At 46.8% G+C, this 14,866-nt stretch overlaps 1 protein-coding gene across 1 annotated transcript in view; it reads right to left on the reverse strand.

Moving 5' to 3' along the window:
- Positions 1 to 14,866, reverse strand: part of GBE1 (1,4-alpha-glucan branching enzyme 1) — a 130,121-nt gene that overhangs the window by 71,229 nt on the left and 44,026 nt on the right. The window contains exon 6 of the mRNA XM_033932016.1: positions 12,820 to 12,910. Coding sequence (XP_033787907.1) covers positions 12,820 to 12,910 — 91 coding nt within the window. The remainder of the gene's footprint in view (positions 1 to 12,819; positions 12,911 to 14,866) is intronic.

Here is a 14,866-nt window from a genome sequence, read left to right on the forward strand (position 1 = left end):
TTGCCTATTTCTGATCTGAGGAAGAAGGGTCACTTTTGAAAGCTAATCAAACAATGAACGTTATCCCAATAAAAAGATATTACCTTGATTCCTGTTTTATTTCTTTTCTTTTTTTTTTTTTTTATAGAATGATCCAAATCTATCTAAATTACATGGGGCTAAGACTGAGGCAGAGAAACAGACTGAAAAATATCCGAATAGCAGTGATATTCAGCAATTATTTCAGCAATTAATCCAATAAGTTCCTGTCAAAACAGGCCTAAACTAAACGAGATCACTGTGCCAACATTGTCTGTTCGACTCTGCTACCTAAAGGGATACTGAAGAGGAGTGGCCTAGTGGTTACAACAGCTACCTAAGCATCCTGAGGTTGTAAATTCGAGTCCCACTATAGCTCTTTGTGATTCTGGGCAAGTCACTTAACCCTTCATTGCCCCAGGTTTAAAATAAGTACCTGTCTAAAATATGTAAACCACTTTGATTGTATAAACCACACAGAAAAAGCAGTATACAAGTCGCATCCCCTTTTACTTAAAGTAAGCACCAGTGCTTACATTAATACAGGCATCATGCCAACTTCAAATCCAGCTCACTGGCTCCCAATTAACCATCCTAATACCTTCAAATTTTTTACTTTTAGTATTCAAAACCCTTTCCACTAATGAACCTCAATTCACTGATAAATTACTTATCCCTTATAGCACTTCGCGTTCTCTCTGATCCACTAATCAAAAGCTTATAGTGGTCCCCTCTTTGAAAGTTATTGGAACTCGACGACATGATATGTTTTCAGTGATTGCTCCGCAGCTTTGGAACGCCATGCCTCAGCATTTAAGAGAGGAAAATGACTTGAGTAGTTTTAAAAGTAATTTAAAGGAGTTTTCTTTTTAAAGATGCTTTTAATCTTTAAATTATGTTTAAACCAGGGGTCTCAAAGTCCCTCCTTAAGGGCCGCAATCCAGTCGGGTTTTCAGGATTTCCCCAATGAATATGCACGAGATCTATGTGCATGCACTGCTTTCAATGCCTAGTCATTGGGGAAATCCTGAAAACCCAAATGGATTGCGGCCCTCAAGGAGGGACTTTGAGATCCCTGATTTAAACTTTATATTAGTTTCCTTCTTTGATCGCACTTTTCCCTCCCTATTGTTTTCTCCATATATTGTTCTCCTCTGTACTTTAAAACACTGAATTGTAGTTCTGTTCCCTCTTACCTTGTGTATTAGTCGGTCTGTAAGTCTATTTGTCTAACCCATTATTCTTTTTTTTTTTAATTTCTTTATTCAGTTTTGCATATTACAACAAGTGTATCAGAAAAATTCATATAATCTTATAAATACACACTTGATTTTCTTCTAAATTCTAAATTTTTAAATTGTATGTCTAAATATATGTTTATATTTTAATCAATTTTGTACCTTGCTTAGTAAAACTAAATAAGTGATTCAACTATTAAAACTAATAAGTGATAAAACTTGAAAAGAAGGAGCAATCAGTTACATAACAGTAAAGAGAACAGTTCAGGCAAAAATATTTAACACCCCTCATAACCATTCAAAAGGAAAAATTATGTTCTTACCTGTTAATTTTCTTTCCCTTAGACGCAGCAGATGAATCCAGAGACCAATGGGATAGCTCACATCTACCAGCAGGCGGAGATAGAGAAACTGATTAACAGGTGGTCCTATTGGCTGGCACTCCTCCTGTCTCATCAGTATAGCTCCTTGCCCAAGCACACGTAACCAGCAATAGGCATAGCATGTAAAAAACTTCTTTCCCATAACAAATCTCAAAATGCAATAATACAGAAAACAACCTGCCATAATAACAAACTGCGAAAGTTGCAAAAGAAAAAAACCGAGAGACAATATCCAGAAAGGGTGGGGCTCTGGATTCATCTGCTGCGTCTAAGGGAAAGAAAATTAACAGGTAAGAACATAATTTTTCCTTCCCTAGCAACAGCAGCAGATGAATCCAGAGACCAATGGGAAGTAGCAAAGCAATCCTCAATCTGGGTGGGAAGCAAATGCCGCCTCCGCAACAACCAAAGCACAAAACGCCCCTGCCGCATGTGCCCCCACATCCAAGCAGAAATGGGGAGAGAAAGCACGCTCGGAAGACCAATTAGCCGCGAGACAAATCTCCTCCAAGGAAAAAACCTCTGGGCCGAGCCCAAGAAGTAGCCATCGCTCCAGCGGAATGGTCATGAAATTCTTTCGCCAACCGCTTCCCTGCCAGCAAGCAAGCATAAAGAATGTCCTCCTGGACCCATTGAGCGATGGAGGCTTCGGACGCCACCAAACGTTAGAGGCGTCCCTTGAAGAATGCAAAAAGGTGATATAAACAACTAAAAGTCGTTAGAAACCGAGCTCACAGAGAACGCTACGTACATATCAAAAAATGCAGTGAATAAAAGCGCTGCTCCCAATTTCTCCTCCCAGGAAGAAGGAAGGAAAAGCGAGCATGACATAAAAGAAAGGATGACACCCCCCTAGAAAGAAATAATGGTACCATCCGAACTGATACCCCATATTTCGGAAATCAGAAATAGGAATCCCCGTTGAACAAGGCCTGCAACATAGAAAACTGCAGAGCTGAAGCCATGGCCACAAGAAACCCCATGTTCAACGGCACAGTCCTTTAGAGTCCCAAAAGACAAGGATGAAATGAAGCCTTCGGTATACTGAGAAGAAGTACGTGAAGATTGTACTCCAAACCGGGCTTTCTAAGAGGCGCATGAATATACCGCACTCTGTTTAGGACCTGAACTACATGAAGCTGAGAAGTAAGCGAAGAGCAATATACCTAGCCCTTGTAACAAGCTAAGAATGGCACTAGAAGCTGAAGGGAATTGAACGCTAAGCCCTTGGCAATACACCTGTGCCAAAAAGGAACTCTGGAGTGGTTCAAACGTTAAGAAGCACCCGAGAAAGGAAAAACCTCCAAAAGGAAGCAGAAGCCACAGGAGAAGTCTTCCGTAGCACCTGGATAATCCTTACACGTCAGCCAAGATTTTTCAAAAAACTAGGTCGTAATACTAAAGTAGTACAAATATCCATGTTGAACGAACCCTAGGCGAGCAAAGCCGGAGATACCAGGAAACTTCTTAGTCCGGCTGTCGAAAGACTCATCAAATCCGCAAAGTAAAGATGACGCCGCCAATCCAGAGATTCTACAAATACTGTGCCCGGAAAGCGAGCTCGAGGTGGCAAATCCAAGCCATCATCAGCCAGCGGAAAACACTGAAAAAGAGAAGGCAGAAGCGAGAAAGGAGCCATGCAGCTACCCCCTCTAACTCCCACTCCCTGGGCCCGCCGAAGAAGCTTAGAATTGAGAGACGAGGCCATGAGGTCTAGGTCAAGCAGATCTCACTTCCATTAAAAGAGCTAGAACGCTTGAGCCACAAATCTCAATATCCAGGATGCAGAAGATTACACTATTACTAACATGCACACTTTCCAGAGCGTACACAGCGCTGTACACTGTAACATACAAGAAATGGGCCATGCTCAGATTCCGCGGAGAGAAAGTCTATCCAAACTCTTATCCTGATCCATAAAAGGATCTGCCAACAGAAGATGAGAGTCCACCCATTGAAGCAGAACAACTTCACCTGCCAATGAGTACAACACTTACTGCCCAAGCAGTAGAGAAATACCCCCATCCTAATACTGACCAAAAGGACCCTCAGCGGCAATCCGGAAGAATGATCTGAAGCTCCAGAAAGGTAGCCTGACCCTGCTCAAGAGCAGAAGAATGAACAAGTACTGAGTCGCCTCTGAAGACCAGACTCCAGGAGCTGAGGATGGAAGCCACGGAGCCCCCCAACCCGACAGCCCGGGATGGTCGGTGGTCATGAGATAGTCCAGCAAAGACCGAGGCATGCCTTGAAAAGAGAAATCGCGCTGAGCCACCAAATCATACAGAGTGATGCAGGAGGAGCATACCAAATAATTGGTACCCTGAGATACCGGGAACCACCGGAAAGCACAGTTACTTACCGTAACAGGTGTTATCCAGGGACAGCAGGCAGATATTCTTGACTGATGGGTGACGGCACCGACGGAGCCCCGGTACGGACACTTTTAGAGTGATTGCACTCTAAGAACTTGGAAAGTTCTGGAGACCGCACCGCGCATGCGCGAGTGCCTTCCCGCCCGACCCCGACGCGCGGTCCCTCAGTTAAGATAAGCCAGCTAAGAAGCCAACCCGGGGAGGTGGGTGGGATGCAAGAATATCTGCCTGCTGTCCCTGGATAACACCTGTTACGGTAAGTAACTGTGCTTTATCCCAGGACAAGCAGGCAGCATATTCTTGACTGATGGGTGACCTCCAAGCTAACAAAAAGAGGGATGGAGGGAAGGTTGGCCATTAGGAAAACAAATTTTGTAAAACAGATTGGCCGAAATGTCCATCCCGTCTGGAGAAAGCATCCAGACAGTAATGAGATGTAAAAGTATGGACTGAGGACCACGTAGCAGCTTTGCAGATTTCCTCAATGGGCGTGGAACGAAGGAAAGCTACAGATGCTGCCATAGCTCTAATTCTATGTGCCGTGACAGAACCGTCCAGTGTCAGTCCGGACTGAGCATAGCAGAATGAAATGCACGCAGCAAGCCAATTAGATAGCGTACGCTTAGAAACAGGACGTCCCAATTTATTCGGATCAAAGGACAGAAAAAGTTGGGGAGATGATCTGTGGGGCTTAGTGCGATCTAAATAGAAAGCTAAAGCCCGCTTACAATCCAAAGTATGAAGAGCCTGTTCTCCAGGATGGGAGTGAGGTTTAGGGAAAAAAACAGGTAGAACAATAGATTGGTTGAGATGGAACTCAGAAACAACCTTAGGGAGAAACTTTGGATGTGTACGTAGAACCACCTTGTCGTGATGAAAGACAGTGAAAGGTGGATCAGAAACTAGTGCATGTAGCTCACTGACCCTCCTGGCAGAGGTGAGAGCAATAAGAAAAAGTACCTTCCAAGTAAGAAACTTGAAAGAGGTAGTAGCCAAGGGTTCGAATGGAGGCTTCATCAAGGCGGAAAGAACCACGTTCAGATCCCAGATCACCGGAGGTGCTTTAAGAGGTGGTTTCAGATTGAAAAGACCTCGCATGAATCTGGAGACCAGGGGATGAGCTGAAAGGAGTTTCCCCTGGACCGGCTCATGAAAGGCCGTAATGGCACTGAGATGAACTCTGATGGAAGTAGACTTGAGACCAGAAGTAGACAGAGAAAGCAGATAATCCAATAGAGGTTCCACTGCAAGAGACTTGGGGTCATGATGATGTAGGAGACACCAAGAAGAAAATCTCGTCCACTTTTGATGGTAACATTGTAGAGTGGCTGGTTTCCTGGATGCGTCCAGGATGGAGCGAACAGGCTGAGACAGCAAAAGATCAGTTGAAGTCAGCCCGAGAGATACCAAGCTGTCAGGTGTAGAGACTGCAGGTTGGGATGGAGGAGGGTTTCCTGATCCTGTGTAAGCAGAGAAGGAAACAGTGGAAGTAGAAATGGATCCCTGGAACTGAGTTGAAGTAGAAGGGAGAACCAATGTTGTCTGGGCCACCTTGGAGCTATCAGGATCATGGTGGCCCGTTCCCTCTTTAGTTTGAACAAGGTCCGAAGCATGAGAGGCAGAGGAGGGAAAGCATAAAGGAATAGATTTGACCAATCCAGAAGAAATGCATCCGCTGCCAGACGGTGAGGAGAGTAAAGTCTGGAGCAGAATTGGGGCAACTGATGATTGTGAGGAGCTGCAAAAAGGTCCACCTGAGGAGTGCCCCATTGTGCAAAGATGGACTGTAGAGTCGATGGGTCGAGAGTCCATTCGTGGGGTTGGAGAACTCTGCTGAGCTTGTCCGCTAGGAAGTTCTGTTCTCCCTGAATATAAATCGCTTTCAGGAATAAGCGGCGCGAGAATGCCCAAGACCAGATTCTCTGGGCTTCCTGGCATAAGAGGCGAGAGCCCGTTCCCCCTTGCTTGTTGATGTAGTACATGGCCACTTGGTTGTCTTTGCAAAGTAGAAGGACTTGAGGAAATAGAAGGTGTTGGAAGGCCTTGAGGGCATAGAACATTGCCCTGAGTTCCAGGAAATTGATGTGATGCTTCTTTTCCTGGAGAGTCCAAAGGCCCTGAGTTTGGAACTCGTTCAGATGGGCTCCCCATGCATAAGGGGAGGCGTCGGTGGTGATGACCAGATGATGAGGAGGCAGATGGAACAGAAGGCCCCTGGAGAGATTTGAGGATATCAACCACCATTGCAGAGACTGACGAAGAGACGATGTCACAGATATGTGTCGTGAGCAAGAGTCTGTCGCTTGAGACCACTGAAGAGCCAGGGTCCATTGGGGAGTGCGCAGGTGAAGCCGTGCCAGGGGTGTGACATGAACTGTGGAGGCCATGTGACCCAAGAGAATCATCATCTGCTTTGCCGAAATGGAGTGCTGGGAGAGCACCTGCTGACAGAGCGATTGGAGGTTGTGAAGACGGTTGTCCGGCAAGAAAGCTCTCATCTGGACCGTGTCCAGTACCGCTCCAATGAATTGAAGTCTCTGCGTAGGCAGAAGGTGAGACTTGGGTATATTGATTTCGAACCCCAGTAGTTGTAGAAAAAAAATGGTCTGGTTGGTGGCCAGAAGAACAGTCTGAGATGAAATGGCCTTGAGTAACCAATCGTCCAGGTAAGGAAAAACCTGAAGGTGGTGGGAGCGTAGAAACGCTGCCACCACTACCAGACATTTTGTGAACACTCTTGGAGAGGAGGCAAGACCGAAGGGGAGCACTCTGTATTGGTAATGACAGTGATTTATCATGAAGCGAAGGTACTGTCTGGAGGCCGGATGAATTGGAATGTGAGTGTAGGCCTCCTTGAGATCGAGAGAGCATAGCCAGTCGTTGTGATCGAGGAGAGGATAAAGCGTAGCTAGAGATAGCATCTTGAATTTTTCTTTGACCAAACATTTGTTTAGATCTCGCAGATCTAGAATTGGTCTGAGGTCTCCTGTTTTCTTGGGGACTAGAAAATACCGGGAGTAGAATCCTTGCCCTCTTTGGTCCAGAGGAACTTCCTCTATGGCGTTTAGAAGTAGGAGGGACTGAACCTCCTGACAAAGGAGGGCAGATTGAGGAGTGTGCAAAGCAGACTCTTTTGGTAGACTTTGGCCCGGAAGGGTGTGAAAGTTGAGAGAGTAGCCGTGGCGGATGATGTTGAGGACCCACTGGTCCGAAGTGATAACTTCCCACCGGCTGAGAAAGAAAGACAGTCGTCCTCCTATCGGTTGAGGGAGGAGAGGAGATGGTTGAACGCTGGCTATGCCCTCGAGTATTAAGTCAAAAGGGCTGGGTCGATTTTTGTGGAGGAGGCTGCTTAGCTGGTTGTTGCTGCTGAGGCCTAGGTGTTTGCCGCTGCTGTTGACGCTGCCTCCTAGGTTGTTGAGTGGAAGGCTGCAAGGGGCGAGCCACAAAACGCCTCTGATAGGCCGTTTGCTGTCTGAATGGCCTAGAAGGTGGAGGTTTCTTCTTGGTCTTAAGAAGGGTATCCCAGCGGGTTTCATGAGCCGAGAGCTTCTGGGTCGTTGAGTCCATAGAATCTCCGAACAGCTCATCCCCCAAACATGGGGCATTAGCCAACCGGTCTTGATGATTAACATCAAGCTCAGAGACTCTGAGCCAAGCCAAACGGCGCATGGCTACAGATATGGCTGTTGCTCTAGAGGTAAGCTCAAAAGTGTCATATATAGATCTTACCATGAATTTCCTGAGCTGGAAAAGAGCTGAAGAGCACTGATGAAAAGCCTCACGATTCCCCACAGGAAGGTACTGCTCAAAGGAAGCCATGGTGGTAAGGAGATGCTTTAAATAAAACGAAAAATGAAAAGCATAGTTACCAGAACGATTAGCAAGCATCGCATTCTGGTAAAGTCGCTTACCGAATTTGTCCATGGCTTTACCCTCTCTGCCAGGAGGGACAGAGGCATAGACACTAGCTCCTAAGGACTTCTTGAGGGTGGATTCTACAAGAAGAGACTCATGAGAAAGCTGTGGTTTATCAAAACCAGGAATAGGGATTACTTTATAAAGGGAATCCAATTTGCGAGGGGCTCCCGGGATAGTAAGAGGAGTCTCCAGATTCTTGTAAAAGGTCTCCCTCAGGATGTCATGTAAAGGGAGTTTCAAGAATTCCTTTGGAGGCTGGTCAAAATCAAGAGCGTCCAGAAAAGCTTTGGACTTTTTAGACTCAGCCTCCAAAGGAATAGAAAGAGATTCACACATATCTCTTAAAAAAGAAGAGAAAGAGGTGGAATCAGGTTTGGAGGAAATATCCTGCAGAACAGGCTCGTCTTCCTCTGATGAACACTCCCCTTCTGACTGAAGAGGTTCTTCAGAGTCGCCCCACAGATCAGGGTCTCGAACATGGGGACCACGGTCCCGAGACTCAGGGGTGGATGGTTCTCGGTGTCGGGACTTCTGCACCGACTTACCCAACCTCACCGACGCGGTACCGGGCGATGTTATCGGTCGCACCGGAGCCGATGTCTGTACCGATTGATGATGAGACCTAGGCTCCGGTGCGAGGACAGGCATCGATGCCGATGAGGTCAAGTGTACCGGTACCGAAGGAGTGGATGGTGACACTACAGACTGTTCCACGATCGGTACCGGTTGCTCAGTGGGGACCGATACCGGAGGGCTCGGTGTCAGGAGAGCTGGAAGGAGTTGTTTGAGCTGTTCCTTCAGCTGTACCTGCAAGATGGCCGCAATGCGATCATCAAGTGAGGGCACCGGTACCGCTTTTTTCTTCTGCGGTACCTGCGGTGCCGCTCGACGCCCCGGAGATGAGGAGCCCGATGTCGAGGGACTCACCTCAATAGGGGCGGAGCGCTTCCGCTGGCGCCTCACGGTCGGCAGGATTGGGCTCTCTGCAATGGAGACCGGAGGACGTTCCAGCGGGGAAGGCTTCTTAGCCGGCTTACCTGCATGCTGCGACGCCGACGCGGTATCGCGTGGCGTCGATGAGGTGGGTGCCGACGAAACAGGTACCGAGACCGGCGCCGAAGACGCGGGGTCGGACATGTCGGTGCCGAAAAGCAGTCTCTGTTGAATCTGTCGATTTTTAAGAGTCCGCTTTTTCAAAGTGGCGCAGCGGGTGCAGGTAGAGGCCTGATGTTCCGGACCCAGACACTGAAGGCACCAGTTGTGCGGGTCTGTCAGGGAAATAGGCCGTGCACACCGCTGGCACTTCTTGAACCCGGGCTGGGGGGGCATGAACGTAAAAACGGCTTCTGCCAAATCGAAGGCCGAGGCCTCGATGATGGCAGTAGGCCCCGCCGGGTCAAATCAAAAAACTTGACAAAAACGAGAGAAAATGTTTTTTGTTTTTTTTTTTAAAGAAAAAAGGAAAGGGCAAAAAGAACCCGAAAAAGTTTACGCGAGCGGGAAGGCGAAAGAAAAAAATATTTCAACAGCCGTTGAAAATGCGACTTCTTAGCTCCGCGGAAACTAAGAAACTGAGGGACCGCGCGTCGGGGTCGGGCGGGAAGGCACTCGCGCATGCGCGGTGCGGTCTCCAGAACTTTCCAAGTTCTTAGAGTGCAATCACTCTAAAAGTGTCCGTACCGGGGCTCCGTCGGTGCCGTCACCCATCAGTCAAGAATATGCTGCCTGCTTGTCCTGGGATAACAAAAGCGACTGCTGTAGCGTAAGAAGGGGAAAGCAAGCCGAAGTCCCCAGTGGAGTCAGCAATATGGATCCCAGAAACTGTACAGAATCCCATACTCTTGGTCATGGTAAGCGAAGAAGAATACCAATCTGAGACCGAGACCCCACGCCCAAGTCTCCGGAAAGAAACACATGTCTCTCCTATATGAATAAAAATATCACCCCGATATACCTATAAATAGTACAGGAGAAAAGAGTGCTGTGCAAATTCAAAGATGCACGTGTAAAGAACTGAGGAAAAATTATCACCCTTTTCGTGTCAGTCAAATGGCCCGACTGGAAGTCGTCCGAATCAAGCAGGCAGTCAAGAAGAAATTAGATGAATTGCCTGGTAGCGCCAAAACGGTATCACCGCCCACATCACCTAAAACGTTCGTGAAGCCTTGGGTAGGCGAAATGGCATGTGCCAAAACCGAAAGCGCCGCTCCAAGAGAGGCAGGCAAACCAAGTGCCGATTCGGAGTCCATAGAGAAAATGTAAATATACTCCCAGGTTGTCTGCAGAAATGTGTAACCCCGAGAAACTAATTCAGCAGAATGGGATCCAGCCTGCCCAATGGCCCCGTCTTGGGCACCATGCAGTAAGTGGAACAACGTCCCTTAGTTCCCGAAGAACTACAAGAACCGTCCTGAGGACCAGTAACACTGAAAAGGGAAACACAAAACATAGAGACTCCAAGAACGAACTGGAAAACCTGAGGAGAATGCAAAGATGCAAGCATCCTGAAAAATCTTCACAGCCTTCTGACCTGACATTATAGTGTCTTCTCCCTCATGAGAAAGCCTGAAGAGTCATTGGAAGAAGTCAAGATTCCCTCAGAATGAAGTGCAGAAGGTCAGGGAATGGCAGAATGAGACTGTAGGATCTGTAAGAAGATTCTCCTAGGAAAAATCAAGGTTCACAATGTAAAGAGGAATATACTGGAACCATGAAAACAGTACTAACCCCATGCAACATGAGCGAAATACGTATGTCCTTTAAAGTGAATACGTACTAGACTCAATCAAGATGCTGCATCTACCGCCCCGTGGAAAACAACAGCATCCTCACAGGTATCAGACAAAGCTCACATCATTAATGAGAGCTTCAGGGATGAGGCTAACAGCCACATAGTGCGTGATCCTCCGTGGCTTAAATAGAATAGGTAACTGACTCCTGGTTAAAAGGAGCTGTACAGCCCTTTCTGTCTGGTCGGGGGGCCCGTCTAGCATGTGCCATGAGAAAATGGTGGCAGGAGAAACCAGCGTGATAAGCATGGAAATCTGAAGTCCAGGCCCCCTCAGAAATAGAGAAAGAGAGTCCTGGCCACAGGAATATGTGCAGTGTCATTATGCCCATAGAGACAGCCCGAACTTGGAAACTGCTTGTACTACCTTTAGGCATGAATATCTTGTGCCACTACTAGACACATGCAGCTCAGCACAGAGGCCCAAATAAGGACAGTTACCAATAGACAAAGGCTCAATCTGCATGGACCCCAAGAGAGACAATGAGATACCTGTGTGAAATACAGGGCACTATCTTACTGCTGATCTCACTGTGCCGTGAGTTGCCTTATGTCGCCCCAGTCTGGAGACAAACCGAGACTGGGTGACCTAGCACAGGTCAGAGTCTCTCTGGTAAACCCCTTGAGTGCTAACCCCAGAGTCCGATTAAACAAGCAGCTTCCTTCAAGGGAGTACAGCAGGAACACAGACATAGACATATAAAGATGCCCAAGCTTGTCCCAAAGCTGGTTAAACACATACAACTTGTCTGAACCGGAAAGGAGAGAAGCCCCGGCATACCCTGACCAAAGTCAGCTGGAAACAAACTACCGGAACGCTGCAGCTCTCCCGCCATCGCCGGAGACCCATGTGCACGCCTGATTCTCGCTGACACGTGGCCGCTGCATCAACGCTCCTAGAAACATAGTCGGATTCGAGCCCCGCAAAATTTACCCTGCCGCGGCTTGCATAGAAAGAAAATCAGACTCGGGGAATAACCAGAAGAACGGCCCACAGCGCCGGAAAAAACATATCCCATCTCATGCGCGCTGCTATAAACCGGCACCTGCACAATCAGCTGCACATGGCCGTGACAAACACTGATGAAAGAGAGCCTCAGAATAAACAGGACTACTGCTGCACTGAAACCCAACAATGAGAACAAGTACGAGCATGAAATCGCATCGCTACTGCTGCGCTGTAACCAACAAGGAAACAAAGCGCGTGCATGCAAAGGGCGGGAAGTCCCGGCTCCCTCCATGGATTTCTAGTCATAAAACTTAGCCTCAATAAAATATCCATACCTTAAATGTATGATGACCGAACCCACAGTACTAAGACTCCCAAACAGAACCTGAAGTTCAAACAACCGTAAAAGCCAGACATACTCACAAGCTAGTTGTTAGGGCCAGTTGAAGCCAGTTTGCAGCAAAAGCATGGCAGAATGTAACAACTGTGGTCTCTTTTTTTTTTTTTTTACAGAGAAGGGAAAGAAGAAAAAAATTGAGACCCAGTCAGACCCTCTAGCAATGGAGGGAGGGTGAGGCAGGGACAAGGGGGGGCCCAAGTGTAACCTCTAAAGCCGGCACCGTTCAGCCGGACACCCCTGTCTCACTGAAGAGAAAAATCTCAACAGGAGAAATAGCATTGCCAGCTCACTGAAGAGAAAATCTCAACAGGCGAAAAAGAATGGCAGTCTCACTGAAGAGAAACCTCAACAGGAGAAAATAAAGTTCCAGCCACAGCCAGAATTCAGGAGCTAGTTGAATAGCGACCTTTTCCTGCTGGGAGATAGAGATTACTGATGAGACAGGAGGAGTGCCAGCCAATAGGACCACCTGTTAATCAGTTTCTCTATCTCCGCCTGCTGGTAGATGTGAGCTATCCCATTGGTCTCTGGATTCATCTGCTGCTGTTGCTAGGGAAAGAATATTTTAAAAAAGTTTTGAAGTCATAAATTTCACAAAAACCTCAGTTGTGTCTTAGATCGAACTATGAGAAATAGATCCGTATCCTCTCCCAAATGAGGAATAATCAAAATTACTAAAAATAAAAACAAAGCAAATGCCACAAATGCTCATGAACCACCATCACAGTGTACAAATAAGTACTTCACCTTGAAGCAGCAAAGAAACTTGTGACTTGGTAGCCAAAACTAGCATAGTATGCATGTTCCATGATAGCCATCATCTGAATACAGTTGTATCCTATTTAAAAAGAAAGTGTTTTTGAATTCATGCAAAAAAATATTGCAACTGGTAAATTACATTTCTTGTTAATTTTAGTTCTTTCCCAACAACTACAAATCTACCTAATCTCATCGAGGACAATTTTAAAAGTCACTAAACCTACCGATCCTGTAACGACAATCGCAAAACCAATTTTGCTGGTTTTGCGATCGTTCCCTGACCCAATTCACTAAACTGCTGACAGATCAATCTCCTCTCCAATCCGATCCAACCATGCAAATTAGCCAAGCGATTGATTCACTAACAATTGCTTGGCTATTTTGAATCGAGTTTTACTATCCTAAAACCCAACTGCTGCATACCGTCTGCCTGTCTTTTTTATTTTTCCATGGGACAAATATCTGCCCCATAAAAATAAATAAATAAATAAATAAAAGACAGGCACACCTGTCAAAAAACCACCGCCCCTGACAAACGCCCCCCTCCCCCGTGACCCACAAGTGGCAGGAGGGATGCCCACTCCCTCCTTCCACTCCCCCACCACACCGCTGAAAAATACGGCAGGAGGGATGCTGACTCCCTCCTGCCATCAGAACCCCCCCAAATCCCCTCCCCAAACTATGGCAGGAGGTATACCAACTTGAATTTTATTTCTCCACCAGTTAGAGGATGTAAATTCAAAACACATAATCAACACCTTTTCTCACATCAGGCAGCATTATGGGGAAAAGATCTGGAACAATTGCTTATGCTTACTACTTATGGGGAATTTAGGAAACACCTAAAAACATATCTGTTCCTGAAGTACTTAAGTAGCTGATTTGTACAATCTTATTTCACAATAACTGATCTCTAGAGCTGTTAGTCACTAGCTTTTAACTTTGTTAGTTCTACTCAATTTGTAGCATTTTTAATCATTGTAAACCGCATAGAACTTCACAGTCCTGTGGTATATAAACTGTTATTATTATTATTACCTCCCTCCTGCCGTTGGAACCCCTCTCCATCACCATCGGCCCAGCCCAACCCCCCATCCCAGTACACCCCCACCTCCCCAGTACATGTAAGTTGGGAGCAGGAGGGGTGCTCAGTCCCTCCTGCTCCGGAGGCCTCCTGTGCTGCAATGCTCCTCCGTGCAAATCATTTGCATGCAAAATAGATAGTGAATCAATCGCTGTTTTAAAATCGGCCAGGAATTGGCCAACAGCGATTGAATCGCTATCTTTAGTGAATCTGGGCCATAGTTCACTGTTGATTTCACCATCTCACCCTCCCTTTTGTCCTCTACCCTCTTCTCAGCCCTTGAGTTTCAACACTTTCTTCCTCTTTCAGCCATCCCCACTCTACCTGTATGCATCTTGACTGTCGCGTGGTCACCCTCCCATGATTCTCACTCATCTGTATTCTCTTACTTTCTCTTGTTCTTTGCTGGGGACATCAATCCCAATACCGGTCCTCCTAATCAGTTCTCACCCTACTCATGCAGGTCACATTGCAATGTAACCAATTTTATTTCTCTTCCTCTCCCCCCCCCCCGCCTCTCTCATGCACCCTGTGGAATGCCCGCTGTGTCTTCATCCATGACCTCTAACTCTCAAACTCTCCACCTGCTGGCATTAACTGAGACCTGGATCTTCCCTGAAGACTCTGCTTTAGCTGCCACCCTGTGTCACAGAGGATACCTTTTCTCACATACATCTCACCCAGTTGGTTGTGGAGGTGGTATTGGGCTGTTACTCTCACCATCTTGTAGATATCAACCCCTTCTTCCACCTCAGTCTCACCTTCCTCCTTTGTGAAGTCCACTCCATTAGTCTATTCACTCCTCTACCTCTCTGAGTAGCAGTCATTTATCGACCCCCCCCCCCTGCAGATAAGTCCCTCTCTTTCTTCCCGACTCTTGGCTCTTCTTCTCTCTCGAACCCTCATCTCCTTCCCTCATCCCTGGTGACTTCAACATCCACGACAACCCCT

Source organism: Geotrypetes seraphini, chromosome 2, assembly GCF_902459505.1.
Source record: "Geotrypetes seraphini chromosome 2, aGeoSer1.1, whole genome shotgun sequence".
NCBI classification, from domain to species: Eukaryota; Metazoa; Chordata; class Amphibia; order Gymnophiona; family Dermophiidae; genus Geotrypetes; species Geotrypetes seraphini.